The sequence below is a fragment of the Acipenser ruthenus genome, chromosome 15 (assembly GCF_902713425.1).
Source record: "Acipenser ruthenus chromosome 15, fAciRut3.2 maternal haplotype, whole genome shotgun sequence".
NCBI lineage: Eukaryota > Metazoa > Chordata > Actinopteri > Acipenseriformes > Acipenseridae > Acipenser > Acipenser ruthenus.
In genome coordinates this window covers 22,291,761-22,309,748 of record NC_081203.1, presented here as the reverse complement: position 1 = coordinate 22,309,748, position 17,988 = coordinate 22,291,761, and the positions used below count along the sequence as shown (strand labels likewise).

The 17,988-nt window shown below is 37.4% G+C and overlaps 1 protein-coding gene across 5 annotated transcripts in view; it reads left to right on the top strand.

Annotated features, from left to right (window-relative positions):
- The window catches only part of LOC117422184 (coiled-coil domain-containing protein 9-like), a 42,533-nt gene that overhangs the window by 13,178 nt on the left and 11,367 nt on the right, over positions 1 to 17,988 (top strand). For 4 of the 5 annotated variants that reach the window (XM_058987460.1, XM_058987462.1, XM_058987463.1 and 1 more), the window contains 6 exons: positions 154 to 204; positions 3,035 to 3,208; positions 5,157 to 5,341; positions 13,436 to 13,473; positions 15,878 to 15,931; positions 17,858 to 17,954. In XM_058987460.1, coding sequence (XP_058843443.1) covers positions 154 to 204; positions 3,035 to 3,208; positions 5,157 to 5,341; positions 13,436 to 13,473; positions 15,878 to 15,931; positions 17,858 to 17,954 — 599 coding nt within the window. The remainder of the gene's footprint in view (positions 1 to 153; positions 205 to 3,034; positions 3,209 to 5,156; positions 5,342 to 13,435; positions 13,474 to 15,877; positions 15,932 to 17,857; positions 17,955 to 17,988) is intronic. The other variant, XM_058987461.1, reaches the window with a different exon arrangement.

Below are 17,988 nucleotides of genomic sequence, written 5' to 3'. Positions count from 1 at the left end.
AATTAGCGGTGGTTATCCTTGGGGCTAATAAAGAAATAGCCTTGTTAATTGTTCCTGATGTTTTCTTCAGTATGGCTTTGTACGGTGACATGCTCATCCTTGTTAACAGAATTATAATTAAAGCTTTTTTTGTTTTTATTGGAATGCCCAAAGGACCTGAATGATGAATCTGAATGGTTTGCACAGTGTCACCCTTATTATAAGGTAAGAACCCCATGGTGTGGTATTTTTATACAGACATACTGCTAGCATTATTTCATTTCTGTTTTAAAGAAAGGTTTATAATACACAAGTCTCTCGCATAATTTTTTGGGTTTTTTTTATTTATTTTTTTTGCAAATGACTTATATTCACTGATTTTCTATTCACTTCTCTGTATAAACGCTGCTCCTCCCTGTTGCAAGGCTTTTAGTTACAAGAGAGCTAGTTATAGAGAGCTATTTCTAGCTAAGCTAGCTAGCTAAATGCTTCCTTATTTATTTTCTAGTTTTCACAATACTTTATGGCCAATTCTGTAAAACAGTCTTATGAATTATTATTTAGCTGTAGAATTGGCTGCTTATGCGTAAAGATGCAGTTCCACTTATTGAAAGAGAAATACAGGCTGCTGTTGCTCCCACAAGAGCAAATGGATAGTGTTAATTAATCAGAGATCTGGTACATCTTTAGTGGTTTACTCGCAAAACAAATGAGTAGTCCCACACTGAGACCATTACTAGGTACTAATGAAAAACACTGTATTGCATGCAGGTGATGTGTTCTCAACCAGCACGTTGGGCCTCTGGGTGGGAAGTCCCCCGTTGGACAGCGTCATAAGTATTGTCACCTCCGAACAAAACAACATCACAGTATCGCTGTCTTGTGGCAATTAGGAGCTTGTTACAGCATCACCTGAACTCGCATATGGTGAAGCTAATAAAAAAGGAGTGTGGCACAGGTGTGGAGAACGCCCCAGAGAATACAAATGTTCACACAATTTAATGAAACCCAGGAGAATGCGCTGTGAAGAAACAGTAGTGGATGTTTTCATCCTTTTGCTGCTTCAAAAATATTCATTCCTTGTACTTTGTTACATTTAAGGAAAGCCTGCATTGCAGATAATACTCAGCTGATATATATGTCAGCATAGTTGCAGTTTCAATTACAAAATACTGTTATGGACAGAAAGATTCAACAGATTTGTTAAGATGACACTCGCATCTGACTTCATCATTATCTGATGAGAGCCAGAAATTAATGTAAATTAAAATATTGTGCTATTCAGTAGCTGTAGTTTTTTTGTATAAGTAACAGACTTTACCCTTCTATGAAATACCTTTTTTTATTTAGGTTTTTATATATAATTATCAAAGGTTTTCCATACATCAAGATGGTATCTTAGTTACCTTAGCAACAGCTGCAACCTTGTTGTCGGAACATATTAGGCAGCTCTCTGTCCAGTAAAAGTTATGAACATACACAAAAATAAAAAGCAAAAAAAAAAAAAATACAGAATAATGACCTGATCAAAAGTAGTCAATATCCAATCGGTACTTGCAATCGTATGTTGCATAAACTTTGACGGATAGGTTTTGAAAATTAGGTTTGTTTTAGGCAGATTGATTGATTAGCATCCTCCTTGCCCATTTAATTAAGTTCTGAGACAAATACAATTGGTTGTGGTTGTATATTAGGAGATCAAACTGCATCTGTCCTGTCTCAAGCACAGCAGGACTGGCAAAAAAAAACAAAACATTTGGTAAGTGAGAAGTGTCAAGCCCAGTTTTGTTTATCATTTTTAAAGTATGAAAAAGTTTGTTTGCTTTGATCTGTGAACTGGAGATCCTTTTCTCTGATGGTCTGGTTTTTGAGATGCTAAACCGTCATAAATATGTGCAAGTTTCAAAGGCTTGCAAGGAGAAAGAAATGTTTAGTATCTATTGCATAAGACCCAGTGCGCTAGTTTAACCACATCTCTTCATTTATAGTGTCCTCGTTTTTAAAAAAAAAAATAGGGACTCTTATGCACTGATTTGTATCTGTCTGTTTTATGTCATACTCAACATGGTAAATGCGATTACTTACTTAATTTAGCATCTTCACGAAACTCATCATAAACTCCTAGCCTCCTACACCTTTTAGATTGAATTTGGCTGTAATCCGGTAAACTGTTAAACAAATATTTAACCTTTTCAGGCTTTATGTAGTTACGAGGACATGTATTTTATTTTTTTCCTTCTCCTGTGGGCTTTTGAATTGTGTGTTCATTTTGTGGTTGAGTTGTATAAATATACTGCATGGTATTTGTTCAGTAATTCAGGGACCTTCGGGCCTAGACTTGTTCTCCTCTCCTCCTCCAAGGTCCAGCTATTAAGTTTTGGGCACAATATTGTGTCTCTTGTGCATTGTATACTGTATGCAAGAAACTTGTATTGAACCTATACTTATGCCTGCTTTCACCTAATGCTCAAAAAACAAAACAAAATGTCTCAATTACTAATATATCATTATAGCATTTTGTTGTAGTTACCCCACATAAAGCACATATCCTACAGATGTTCGGAATGAGCTGGAGGGGTTAGCGGCACATGTGTGCAGTCTATTGCCCCTAACATGTTGGGGGAAACTAGAAATCTGTTTTCAAGGCTTGTACATACACCCTGCTTTTAGGGAAAAATAGGTATTTGGGTGTTCACCTCATGCATTGAGCACAACTGGCAACGCACGAGAAAAAGCGGACTGGGAAATGGCAGCAACAATTGCGACTGTTTTAAAACATGCTTTCAAAAGTTCTTAACAAATTGATGTAATTGTAAGTGTTGCAATTGCCAGCAGCTTTAGTACATCTCATTATAATATTTGAGAACCCTCATTTACACTGTCTCCACCTCCTTTTTGCGAAGTTATGCAGGAGCGCCCATAATTACATGTTAATCTACGGCTGAAAAACTGCTGCCGCAAAGCATTCCCTAAAGTCGCTAACAGGATTGCGCCTGTTTAGTACATTTTAGTCTAGACTTCCGACTCGTTTGACTAACCTTGCTGTTGATTTCAGCATGGCAGAGCTGAGAAGGGTCCAGGATGTGGATTCTCAGACGACCTACAGCAACCTGAAGTGGAAAGCGATAAGAAAAAACGCGGGAGAGGGAATGCGCGAAATAGGGGAGGTTCCAACATTGACAATATTGCACAGGAATTCCAGAAACTGAACCTGGACAGGGAGCAACAGGTATGTGGTTAGCTAGTATAGGAGCCACTAGCACACTGTTTGAAAGCAGATGGCTGCATGTTAAAATGGTGGGGTGGGAATATAATGATACCTCATGTGACAGCGGTTTAAAAATATATATGTTTGTAAAATCAGTGTGTTGAGATCATCTACTTATGACTGTAAAGTTGTTAATATGACATTCCTTTTCCAGAAGTAATATTCATACCTGAAATATATTGTACACCACATGACAGCATACCAGGTGGTCTGAGTAACAACGTTAGTAAAAGTTTAGATAATTAATGTGACCATGTTCGAGGGGGGGGGGGAACAAATCGTGCCTCTCTGTGTATTGAAAGGGGTACAATGGAATGCTAGAAATTGGAATGTAGTGTAAATCACTAAGACTTGGGTGACAGGTCAAACAATGAGATGCTTCTGTAATTTTAAATGTTTCAATTTGCTTCTGTTGTCAAGGTCATGTTCTCTCAAAGCATTATACATTCTGCAGTCATGAGTGTTAAAATAACATCCAAAAATAAACCTCAAAATCTCTTAGTGAATCATCTTACCAGAATCAAAAGAACACTCTTCCCATGGTAATTTTAGAATGCTCAAGCCTCACATAGACAGTGCTTCACAGCAGCATGGCTGGTTTTAATTATGTTATTATTAGGGTGCTGGTGTCTCTGCTGGTGTTCCTCTCACCTCCAGACCAGGAACCACATGTATTCCTGCCTTAAGATGTATCCTGGACACATCCCAGCTACCTGTGTTGCCATTGAGCGATGAGGCTTTGAGGAAGACTACCTTTACTGAATACAGTGCATCCGGTTTATTTTGCAAAAAACATGTCCTCTTGAACTCATTAAACTAGTGAGGGGCTCTTATCCAGTTTACCATTTTTTTCCATGGTAAAGCATAGTGTTATATGATCTGTGAAAGCAGAGAGTGTGTGGGAGTATTGTCTCTAGGCTGTCTGCCAGAGCACATCTCTCTTCATATTCATGTCTGTCATGAAATACAAGAGGTCATGAGGGGTTCACTGATCGTTAGAATCTGGTAATGGATGGTAAAATAAGGTCAACCAGGGGTCTGCTTCTGGCTCTGTAATGATCTGGAAATTAGGATAAAAATGTGGGACCTTTGCATTTGGATAATGATGCCAATTTATATTAATAACATCCATCCCATTTGTTGGTATGCTGGTTTGTTTGTAATTTTAGCATCTGTTCTATTTGGTCTTAATAGTGTTTCTTCGCTGTCTAACTTACTAGGACTGTCATCCTTTGACCTGTTGTGTTTATGTATTTCTGTTGGAATCGTAGATTGTATTCTGTTTTCAAGTAAGGATAAAACACTCAAGAGTGAAAAACTGCGGTAGTTAACATCTTAAATAGCAGTTCTGAAATCTGGCATTGAGTGCAGTGAGTTTAGTTGCCTCGACAGGCCACAATGGAACGGACTGCTGAAATCCACAAAATCCAGGTTTTCATTTGTAAAAGTAAACCCCCACAAAAAGCCCTTTGTGAATTTGAAAGTGTTTGAAAGACCAATCTTAGAGTGGAATCACAAGGTTTGTGTTTTAATCAGAGTGTGGTACATTTCAATGTTGTTTTCATGCTCTTTAAGAAAACCCAAATGACCATATTCAAATGACCTCGATCATATTAGTTTTTTAGCCAAGGTGCCACTCATACATAATAGTAAAGTTATACAGTAATACCAAAAGGGAAAAAAAGAAATGTGTGTAAATTTTCTGAAATTGTGGTGCAAAAGAAAGCTTCAATTGGCTTTTTCAGTACGACTTGTTGTTTTAATTGCATGTGTTCAAATGTTCATAGTGCTACAACTGTTGGAATGTGCCTCATTTTTAAAGTGTTTGCATTGCTTGGTTTTCAGAATCCATATGGCAGGAAAACCCAATAGTGCCCAGCTTGATTTGGGTATTTAATGTTCCCTTTAGGATGCAAGGTGGCATGAACCTAAGAGCCCTGCAGACCTGTCTGTACCCACGTCCAGGCAGGAACAAGAGGAGTACAGTCGCTGGAAAAAAGAGCGAGAACAGATCGATAGAGAACGCGTGGCACGCCACAAGAATACCAAGGGTGAATGGAAACGTGCCTGGGATGTAGATAAAGCAGAAAACATGTAAGTTGATGGGGAGGTTATGATTGAGAACTGGCTCTAGCTGCATGAAAAGTTGAAAAATGCACCATTTATGAAGTGTAGGGTGACCACCAAACAGATGTTTGCTTATATAGGCTAGTTTCTTTCCAGGTAAAACTTAGGAAGTACATCAAGTAGACAAGCTTTCAGATAATGTATTGTGTCTGAAGTTTATTCTCATGTTTTGAGTGGATCTTGTGATCCATACATTGTAAACCATTTGATCATACATTTGGTACGGCTAGAAGAATCATACTCTAAGGAAGGCTGCAGATGAAAAGCGTATATCTGAAGTGCAAGTTAGAGTAATAAAATAACTTGGCATTTACCACGATTGAACATGTTGACAAGATAGCAGGGGGGAGAAATGTGCCATGAATACATTTGATCCTGCCCAGCAGTTTCTACTGGTTTCACAATATTAGAACTGGGGGATTATATGTAGGAAACTGTCTGTCTGTATGTGTATCACACTTCCTTTTTTTGGCTTGCATATTAATGTAGAGAGTCAGTCACAAGCAGTTTTTTTAGGGGGCAGAAAGATGCCTGTAAACCAACCGAACTGCCATCTAGGCAGTGCCTTGTGATGAAGTACCCAGAAGATGTGTGTTTTGACTTTTCTTTTTGCTTGAGTCTGGTGATCTTCTGTCCCTTCTTATATTCTTCTGTCTTCTAAATCTGGCATAGTTGATATAACAGGAGTTATCTCAGTGTGGTTATCATATTCTTCTTTTCTTGTCCAGTATTGCATTTCTATTGTTGCTTTTTCTTGGTCAAAATGGATTGATAATCTTAACTTTTCCTTGGACAGAAATGAAACCAAACATTTATGTAACTGGATTTTGACAGTGGCTCCTACATGTTGATAAGGGGGTCTGAAGTGAAGAAACATGTATTCAATACCAGGGTTAAAAACTTGCTCCAGTCCTGACCATGAGCCATGAATTTGGGCAATCTCCCTCTGCTAAATCTGCACTGTACACACTTATCACAGCATGAGGAGGTCTTGCATGAGTGTAGGTTCACCATTAGGTGTTCTTCATTCTGCTATAAGAGAGGAACAGTTTATTTAACGGGGGCCTGATTGCTCAGACTTGTGGCTCCTGATCAGAATGATATACTGGTAACTAATTGAGTGTAGTCCTGAAAAGCAGAACTAGGTGCAGTAATAGTGTGAGATTCTAGCCCTGAATAACAATCATTCAGGGCTCCCTCTTGAGACCTCCGAGATCCACAACATTTGAATCCAGATCATGGCACTGATGTAAAAGCAGCAAGCGGTTCTCAAAGTTGCAACCCCATGGTTCCCAAACAAATGTCAACCACTGTACAAATGACTCGTTCCCTTTGGACCTTGTCTCAGTCAGAGGAGGCACATAGTAGTGTGGTGAATTCCAGTGAAAAAGTTACTAGAATCTGAAGGTGTAACCGTGTTGTATAGTTAATTACGATAGGTTAACCATTACCAAAGCACTGTAGAAACAACCAGTTTGTATTTTTTTAAAACTTAATGTGTATGATAAATCAAGAAGGAAATTTGAGAAAAGAAAAAGCCAATAGCACATATTAGTGCAGCTGTGATTGAGTTATTCTTTAAAACACAGGGCAGGGAATAGTTAGCAGAAAATTAGAGGAAATGCAGTTTTTTATTTTTTTTGATCTAATCAAAAAGTAATAACCCATGATAACATTGCAACCCGTATTGCATCAGCAGCTCAAAGTATTATTTTAAAGGTTATTAATCTTTAAATATTAATGAATAAATGTAGCTTTGAAAATACACTCCATGCTTTCTGTCTGTAATAGATTGCGTTTGCTATTCAAATCAAGGTCCCAGCAGTAACATAGAGTAACACAGAAACCACATGCAGTAGTTCAAAATAGAAATTTTTTGTCATTTGTCAGGAACTGGCACTGATTTAAGCATTACATTTCTGCCACATTTATCTTTTTGTAACATTTCTGTATTGCCTGTTTTATTCATGTATTTATTTTACATTTGCAATACTCTTCCCCCTTAGGGTAATAAAGTCTTAGGAAGTTTTCAGCGATATGAATAAATGTGGATCTATATGAAGTGAGTTAGATTCCTTGCCAGGATTGATTCGGCTCTGTGGCAAATCGGAAACTAATGCTGTTCTACATTTCCATCTAAAGCAGTTGTGCTTCCAGGTGCAGTTACATTAATTAGCATGCCTTCCTGTCACAAGCTGGTCTTTTGTGGGTTACACAATCTTACAAAACTTGTAGACGAGGATCATCTGCTTTTACAAAGCTCCTGTACCACAAACTATGCAGAACACACCTTGAAGAGTCCTGGAAATGTTTATTGAAAATCCTAATTCAGAAGGGCCTATAGGTTCTGCAGCAGGGAATACAGTCTCCTTTCATGCAATTTACATCTGGAGGCTTGGGTTCAAATGTGGCTTGGGTAAAGAGCACGGCTGCCACGTTTACAAACTGCCTGCAGTAAACTAAACCACACCATTTAAAATGATGGGTGGGGCTTATTCAAGAAAAACAATAGTGGTACATTAAATTAGTATAAAAAAACAGTATAGTTTTAATAGGGCATTTCACATTTACTATAGGCCTTGTACTAAGCAGTACAAAATACTCTTCTTTTAAAGTAGAAAAAAAGTTATTTGCACACATGTGCTTCTGTGTTGGAATGCAGAGCATTTGGAAAACGTAATGGATACATAGTAACTTAAAGCAGGCTCTTAAGCACACCCCAACTGCTGGTTATGTTGCACTTTTATCAAACATTCTGCAAATCTACAGGTAACTTATACAAGCAAACTAAGAATACAAATAATCTTATTTTGGTTAAAGTGCTTTAGATTGACAAATATACATACTTAAATATTATTAGCGAGGTCTTGAAGGTTGGTTATGTATCATCATTTGAAACAATAACTCTTAATTTAACTGCCTACCTTTTCCCAATGGGGACGAAAATAATTATTTTAAAATGTTGACACTGAGTGACTCATGGTGTACAGCAACGCAATTTACTCTACAAGTGTCAGCCTCTGAGTATTCATTTGGCTGGAAGTCTTCTCAGGAGCTTTAAATAATAAAAAAAAAACATCTACAGCCAGTCTTTGCAAGAAAAAGGATAGGTTGCTTAATAATGAACCAGATTGCCATTGAGTCAGTATGCGATTGCAACATAATGCAAAATATATTGTGGGGAAGTGATGGACTTGTCAGCTGCTTAATGTTAGATTATGGATTTTCTAAACGTTCATTATTAGTAAACTAAACTGAGGCGTTTGCACATTTAAAGATGGCAGTCTTAGCAATGAGTGAAATGAGTTTGGTGACTAATTGACATACTCTCTAATTGAGGACAATTTTATGTCTTTGTTATAAAGGGCCCTGGGTGCCCCCTCTTTTGGTCAGGATTGAAGTTTGATTGCAGACTTCTGTTGGCACCATCCCTCATCTTTCATTATCACTAAATTCACAAGAACCTATGACGTTAGAATGAATATATACTATATATATATATATATATATATATATATATATATATATATATATATATATATATATATAATATATACAGTACTGTGCAAAAGTTTTAGGCATTTGTGAAAAAATGCTGTAAAGTAAGAATACTTTCAAAAATAGACATGTTAATAGTTTATATTTATCAATTAACAAAATGCAAAGTGAGTGAACAGAAGAAAAACCTACATCAAATCAATATTTGGTGTGACCACCCTTTGCCTTCAAAACAGCATCAATTCTTCTAGGTACACTTGCACACAGTTTTTGAAGGAACTCGGCAGGTAGGTTGGCCCAAACATCTTGGAGAACTAACCACAGTTCTTCTGTGGATTTAGGCAGCCTCAGTTGCTTCTCTCTCTTCATGTAATCCCAGACAGACTCGATGATGTTGAGATCAGGGCTCTGTGGGGGCCATACCATCACTTCCAGGACTCCTTGTTCTTCTTTACGCTGAAGATAGTTCTTAATGACTTTCGCTGTATGTTTGGGGTCGTTGTCATGCTGCAGAATAAATTTGGGGCCAATCAGATGCCTCCCTGATGGTATTGCATGATGGATAAGTATCTGCCTGAACTTCTCAGCATTGAGGAGACCATTAATTCTGACCAAATCCCCAACTCCATTTGCAGAAATGCAGCCCCAAACTTGCAAGGAACCTCCACCATGCTTCACTGTTGCCTGCAGACACTCATTCGTGTACCGCTGTCCAGCCCTTCGGCGAACAAACTGCCTTCTGCTACAGCCAAATACTTCAAATTTTGACTCATCAGTCCAGAGCACCTGCTGCCATTTTTCTGCACCCCAGTTCCTGTGTTTTCGTGCATAGTTGAGTCGCTTGGCCTTGTTTCCACGTCGGAGGTATGGCTTTTTGGCCGCAAGTCTTCCATGAAGGCCACTTCTGACCAGACTTCTCCGGACAGTAGATGGGTGTACCAGGGTCCCACTGTTTTCTGCCAATTCTGAGCTGATGGCACTGCTGGACATCTTCCGATTGCGAAGGGAAGTAAGCATGATGTGTCTTTCATCTGCTGCAGTAAGTTTCCTTGGCCGACCACTGTGTCTACGGTCCTCAACGTTGCCCGTTTCTTTGTGCTTCTTCAAAAGAGCTTGGACAGCACATCTGGAAACCCCTGTCTGCCTTGAAATTTCTGCCTGGGAGAGACCTTGCTGATGCAGTATAACTACCTTGTGTCTTGTTGCTGTGCTCTTGCCATGGTGTATGACTTTTGACAGTAAACTGTCTTCAGCAACCTCACCTTGTTAGCTGAGTTTGGCTGTTCCTCACCCAGTTTTATTCCTCCTACACAGCTGTTTCTGTTTCAGTTAATGATTGTGTTTCAACCTACATATTGAATTGATGATCATTAGCACCTGTTTGGTATAATTGTTTAATCATACACCTGACTATATGCCTACAAAATCCCTGACTTTGTGCAAGTGTACCTAGAAGAATTGATGCTGTTTTGATGGCAAAGGGTGGTCAAACCAAATATGGATTTGATTTAGATTTTTCTTCTGTTCACTCACTTTGCATATAGTTAATTGATAAATATAATCTATTAACATGTCTATTTTTGAAAGCATTCTTACTTTACAGCATTTTTTCACACCTGCCTAAAACTTTTGCACAGTACTGTATATATTCATCCCAAAAATAAAAAAATGCACTATTGCACGTTATTTTTTATGCCTTTGTATAATTTAAAAAATGTGGTTTGGGTAATTTTCAATAAATAAATAAATATTGCATTATATATAATATAAGTAATATATGTATTACTTGCACTAATAGTAAGGGGTTGATTTGACAACCTAGACCACGCTGGGATAAGCCAGAGCTGATTTTATTAGAGCATTATACAGCACTGGGAAATTGTGGATTCCCTGGTACTGTAAAATGCTCTAAACAAAACACAAGAGCTGTGGCTTCCCAGTAAGGAATCGGTCGTTCAAATCAACTCCTAAGCTACTCTAGGTTTTCAACCAGATTGTTGGCTTTTTTTTTTCTTTTTAGTGCATCCTACTATCCCCCGATTGACATTTTGGCTTCACCAGTTGATCATCAGTAATGAGGATTTTGGCAGATCTGCAGCTTCTCATGGCTGTTCAAAGCAGCCTTAGAAATGTAAAGGGTCCCTCTGCTGTTCTACAACTGTAAACAGCATACTATTACAACAATCAATCCCTGCAAGTTAAAAAATGCTGTATTGTTTGTAAAAAAATAAAAAATAATTGTCTTTCATACGTAAACATTTCCTTAAATATTTTGAATACACAATGTTGTTCTGTGTATGTGTAACATCCCTATGGCCGTAGTGTGAATAAAGTCTTGACTACAGAATTGCAATCTTATGTTTGGCCATTTTTCTTTTTCTCAACTCTTCGTTTCTTTAATGACCCACAAAACAGAATGGCCATTTGTGTATTTGTATTTTAAAACTTGCATTTGTTTAATGTTAGATCTATTACATACTATCTTTAATACAGGGTACTCCAGACAGCGCTTTGAAGAAGGAACTTTGGAACATTAACCAGCTGCCTTATCCAAGACTGGGGCAATTTTATAATTCAATCTATCCCAATTTAAATCGAATATGGGTGAACACATTGCAGGTTCAGCAAAACCAAGCAGATGAATGAGTGCAGTAGCACAGGGCATTTAAAGAAGCATGCAAGAGATATTTTCCACCAGACAGCAAGTACATACTGCAATTGATGGAGCCTGACATTAATATGACTAATGTTGATATCAGATTGCAGCAGTGCTGTACAGTCTAGTAATGCAAAAAAAGAGAGATTAAGATTAGATGTTAACTTAAACAATAAACTTACTGGTGGCTTTGAGAAACAGTTTATCATACACCCAATAAATATGAGACAATAACACTATCTACACTTTTAGGGATAACCTAGTAAGGTTGCTCTTCCTTCTTTTGCACCGTCGCCACTTTGGGACCTGATCCTGTCATACAGTCTCCAATGTAGGGTTGGACCAGATCAGTATTTCAATGACAGAGACCTGCACTGAACACCAGGTGCTGCAGTGTATGAAGTGGTGTTCACAGCTTTGCAGGGAGACCTCTCCCTTGTATCCAGACACTCGGTGCCCAACATCAGGGATGGAAATAAGACTTAATGCAGAACAGTTTCACCCTTTCCAGATTTTACTACGAGCTTGATTATCCACAGTGTATAGGTATTTTAACAAGTTCATGTGTGTCTTATTAGACTAGAATTGCATAAAACTGCTATGAAATGAGTCTTATTTCTATCCATACAACATAATCATTTAGGGGCTGTTGGATGAGACATTAAATCAAGGCCCTGTGTGCTCCTGTGGATTTATTTTTTTTAATTTTTTTAGGCTTGAAGTAGTCAAGCCCCCTGACCAAAGGGCTAGAGGTGGAGAAGCCAGGGAAACCTCATGTTAGCTGTTCATACCTCGGAATAGTGTACTGTAGTGTAGCAAACATGAACACCATTTATTGTTTCTGTATGGTATGGGAATTGGAGCGTCGGCTACCTGCTGTCAGACATTAGGCTACTCTAGTCTAAACTTCCCTCTCCAGTAAGCTGACTACAGAAACAGTATTTATGGAAACGGTTATTATAACATTAATTTCAATCCATCAAGAAATCACCATGCTATGGACAGAACCAAATCTAAAAGCAAAACTAGACTTGCAATGCATTAATTCCAGTTTGAATACACCTGCATAATTGAATAATGTACTGTACTAGGGTTCATTGAATGTGTCGGGTCCATTTTGCAAGCAGACGCCAATGCACAGTGGTAATATTGAACCTCTTCTTCCCTGGGGTGCTTTTGTAACTAAGATGGTTTGGAGCTCTATGAACTTATCCTGCTGACCTAATAATAAAATATTTCTATTCAATCAGAAAACGTCATTGGTAGTTGGTCACTGCCAGTAACTCTACTGTGCCTGTTTCTGATAAAAGATAAAAGAGCAGACCATAGCTGTTGACACAAAGCACATTGCTGTCATTTGTCAGAATCAAGACATACTCCTCTTGTTTTATCTGTACTAGATAAAATTCATAGGCTTTCATGTTGTGCAGAGTGTCAGGATTTTGGCCTTTTTTGGTTGGCATCATAATCCCTAGCATGCACATACAAATATGTAGTTGCAGCCAAAGTATTAGAAACCATCATGATTGTTGAGGGGGCTACATTTCTGGAAGACATCAACTACTTTTTAATTGTCAACAGTTGTGCAGCAAATGTTCTGTATTGAAGTGTTTAGGTGTATTTTTAGCTTTTGGTTTGAATGACTACCATTCCTTATTTGGAGCAAATGTAAGAATGTACAGAAGATATTGAAACTCTAAATCAAAACTTCCTGACGTTACCCAAAGGTAATACAAAATAATTAAAAATTGAATGAAGACTTCCATTTTAAATGTATTAATAAGTTTGTTAATACATTTCATTTTGGTGGATGTTTTTTTTCCCCTCCATTTTAATAAAAGGTTAAAGTGTTACTGGAGTCTGTTCTTTTGAATTGATGTACTTTAATTCTCTGTTTCGTTCCCTAGGTATGGAGAACAATTTCTTGAGGAGGTTGACCCTAGAGGTGAGTGATTCATTGTGATATTAATACAACAAGCATGCAGCTGCATTGACATAATTACACCTTTTTCTAGGCAGTGACTTTAATATCTTTTTTTTATCAATTTAATTTAATGCCTGAACTCTGCCAGGTGACATTTACTGGCCGCTGAAAATTTTTTTATCAAGACTTCCAGTCTTTTACAAATTCTATTAGTATTTCAACTTGTTACATTTTAGTATTTTATAGCTACTATATGGATGAATCTACAGTAATCCGGCGCATCAGAAGAATATTGCTCTTAGGCACAGAAGTGTTTAGTGAGCAATTATATTGGCTTTAGCTTCGGTACAAACATTGTGATTGTGACAAATAATACCAACCTGGTGACAAACCAACACAGTACTAGTCATTCAGGTAAAGGTATAGTTCAGCAACAACAGTTTAGGGGACCCTTAGCTGCACCGAAACAACTGTGTGACTGAGACATCTTTAAAAAAACACATGCCAGTTTAGAAGTTGGGCCCATTTCAGTTTAAACAGTGTGCTGAAATGAGCAACATCTAATTATATCTTCCTAAAGCCTGTGTCCACCTAAAGTGACATTACACATGCATCATACTGTTCTAGCAAAACCCTGTAAATTTGGGCTATTTTGTACAGTATGTAGCGAAGGCAAATGCAATTTTCCGCAATTTACAGTATAGGAGTGATGGTTGTTTATCTGAAAAAAATATCAACCCTCGGCTATTACCTAAGACTTGTGTAATGGATAAACATGCATTTATTGATAGTGAAAAAGTGTCTGATTGACTGCAGTGGAGACAAAGCAGATCCGTAGTGCAGGCTTGGCACAGCCATCTAGTGCAAGCTTCCTACTGCCCTGCCCTGAAGGGACCGTACTCTGAAAAAGCTGAAAGGGTAGTTTGGTGCCCATATGTAAAAAGAACGGATATCACGGACTCTAAACTTGGACTACCTTACCTAGTGGATAGTGCAAGATAAGTGCTATTCTTTGAAACCAGCACACTGTTTGACTCGTATTTATTCCAGGACTGTGTGTGTCAGTGCTGATCATACTTTGCATTGTTAATCCAATCGAGGACCAACACGCTTAACAAGATCAAGCTCTGCTAAATTCCAAATGTCGAATGCTGTCAAAGTGAATATGGGACTAGTTGTGATTCATTCAAGGTTTGATCAGACAAGTTGATGGGACATCATATACTGACATGAAACTGCTCAATTTTTTTTTTTTTATTGTATGCATCACTATTTACAATACAATAGTGTCTTTTGTTAATTTTATTTATTATTATATGAACAGTGTTTTGAGGTGTTTCACAGAAGGCACTTTATAAACTTGTATTGTATCTTCTATCACTTTTTACAGTCCAGTACTTCGAACTTGTCTTGCATTCCCCAGAAATGACATATTTTAAACATACCCTTAAATAATTCAGAGATTAAAAGCAGAAAGTGTTTGGTATAATTACATAATAACTTCTTGGATGTTTATTTGTTTTAAGTTGATGTATGAGGTAGTTCGAGCATGTTGAATCCCAAATGACACATTTTCACATTAATTCTATATAAATATGTATTTATGTTGGTGGTATTAGTTTTTATGTAACCATTAAATGTGTTTTGGTATTTCAAATGTGGTGATGCCACAGGCTTTTAACCCAATTTGGCTGAAGTCTGTGTGTCAGATATGTTTATTTTCAGAAATATACACTGTCAACAGGTATTGGGACAATACTTGATGGAGAGCAGTATACTGTATATGACTTACAAGTTCACGAGAGTAGAAACATGCATCTAAATACAGTAACGGGTGGTTTGAACTTGGACCTAAACTTTTGGCCAAACCCAAACTGATCAGCATGAGCACTTGTTTTGAGTTTTTCAGATTGATTTTTCAGAAAAAGGTCAATTAACAGATTCAGGGGAAAAAAAAATGCAGCGATGACAGGGAGCACTGCATGGGGCTTTGTATTCCTGCAGGGTAGGGAGGAAAGTCGACCGGCGTCCAGTGTGTGGTAAATTGATTGAATAGCACCATAAAACAGTGTTAAAGGTAATCTTATCGTTCTGACAACATCTAATACGATTGTGCCACATTGAGTAAATTAGAAATGTTCTTAACCTCGTATCATTCATGTTATTTAGTTTTCCTTTCTTATATTGCTTGCTTTTTTAAATTCCGTTCTTGAAATCTCTTTTAAAAAAGGAAAGGAAAAATGGAAACCAAAAAACTTGAATGATATGTAGGGTTAATTTTGTACATCTTGTTTATTGTATGTAAGAGTTGTGACCTCCTTGGTTTGCTGAAACTCTTGGGTGTGTCAATTTGGATCACCCCTGTCTAGAAACACAGGTAAAACACTTCCTAAATGTTGACAGATCTTTTATTTTACTTATTCAGTGGGAAGAAATGCAAGCAAATTTAGAACAAGATTTCCCAACTGTGAAGCAAGGTGTAAGTACCAGCAAAAATGTTCATGCCATTATATATTTATCTGGCCCAAGTATGAGTGGGTTAAGTATTGGTAGAGCCCTGTGAAATTCTTTTTATTTTTTATATATTTTTTGTTTTATTTCTCACATTGTTTTATTACAGATACACGTTAATAAAACAACTCTAAAGGAGTCTAAAAATATATATATATATATTTACACTGCCCTACTATTGTGGGGCTGTCCTAATAATTGCACATACACCAATCTACCCATAAAAAGAAACAATAGGATTTGTATTTCAATCCCATTGCACTGAAGCAGTATACAACAAGCTTAGGGTTTCTCAGTATTTAAACACTAAGCAAAGCAGATTCATTCATTCAAATCCATTCAAAACCAAAACAGCATTTGCTACAGTGCAAAGTTTGCACCACTTGAAATAAAACAAAGAATTACCATACTAATACAAAACACAAGCAAACAAGCCATATTTTCCCCCAAAGGAATAAACAGCGAATGCTAAACAACTGTATCTTTCGACTCCCATTCCAGCAGACAGTTGCAAAATCTAAAGTATTTTTTGCATAAACCTTCTAACTTAAAAATGTATTTCTGTGTTTGCTTTATAATGATTTTTCGTTTTATTTCGTTTTATATTTGCATATCGTTTTATGTGTTACATTTCGTTTTATTTCATGCTATTTCGTATTTGCGAAATAGTATGAAATAAAGGCCTCTAAGTATTAGTATTATGAGAGATACAGTGATGTAATTGCTAGCATTAATTAAGTCAGTACTTACAAACATTATTGTAGTGACACCTTGCTCCCAAGGGCAAAGACATTATCTACAAAAACAGCCCGGAAAAAATAGAGTAATGTCCTGTGCAGCTAATTCTTTTGTAAAGAGCCACACAGATTACATATTCCTACTTGAGCCCTAACTATTTCACTCCCTTGCTTTAAGGTGTGCGTGCATGTCAGAGTTCAGTTTCTGGGTTGCTTTTGAGAGAATGGCTTTCTTGAAATTAAAGAGGTACTGACAGCCATTCAGAAACAATACTCTAATGTTGGTGCTCAAGTTAATTGTTTTGAGAGATCATTCAGACTCGAGGGCTGTTTCTCAATATTGCTGTAAGACATGACAATCCCATTGTTTACTGGGTGATTTATTTTAAATATAAAACGTTTACTCGGTGATAGCTTTCTACTAAGTAGCCAATGAGAAATGTTCTGGGTGCTTCAATAGAAGTAAATCAACTGTAACTGAAGCTAACCTTCCTAGTCACTAAATCACCAGTTGACCTTACAAAAGCTGGACCCCACAGGCAAAATAATAAATCTCAGGTGGTGGTTCTCATCAGAGAAAAAGGAATCCCCTTTCATGCTAAAAGCATATTGATTGGACACTGCAGTGCCAGGTCAGGACAAGCTTTTCAGCAGTTTTGTTGTGGGCTTCCTTTTTCTTGTTAACCGGATTTGGACTCAAGCTTCTAGAGGTAAAAGGCTAGTTCACAGCACAGGAGTGTTTACTCTCAAGGAGGGGAGGCTGTTGCTTCGAGTCACTAACCCTTCGTCAACCAAAAAGTCCAGTACTATTGAAATGACACAATTGGAATATAGGCCACAGTACCTCAAATTTCTTAATCCCTGTGCTGTCTCATTGAAAAGTAACTTCTTAAAGCTGTATTTTGTTTATACCCTGTTCCCTTGTTATATTTTACATGAACTGCATAACTTTCTGACTTGTATAAGGGACTCTTCACTAATTCATGCTCTTGATATTTCACAGTTTTTTTAACTGTAAGATAATTCAGTTTTACTATATTCAAAGTGTGTTATGGTACAGTTCTAATGAAGCTTTGACTGGTTGTTTTCAAGATGCGTTGCAGGATCTTTCATTTTTTTATTTAGGTAATAAATGCTCTTTGCTGTCCGTGTTACAGGTGGCATGCAGCGCAGTGGAGGGAAGGGTTGGAGAGGTGTGCCGACAGTAAGCAGCAAAGCCAAGGGAAAGGACCGGCTGACAGGCAGGGCAAAGAGGTAAGACACCTTGGATAAATTACAAAATAAATCG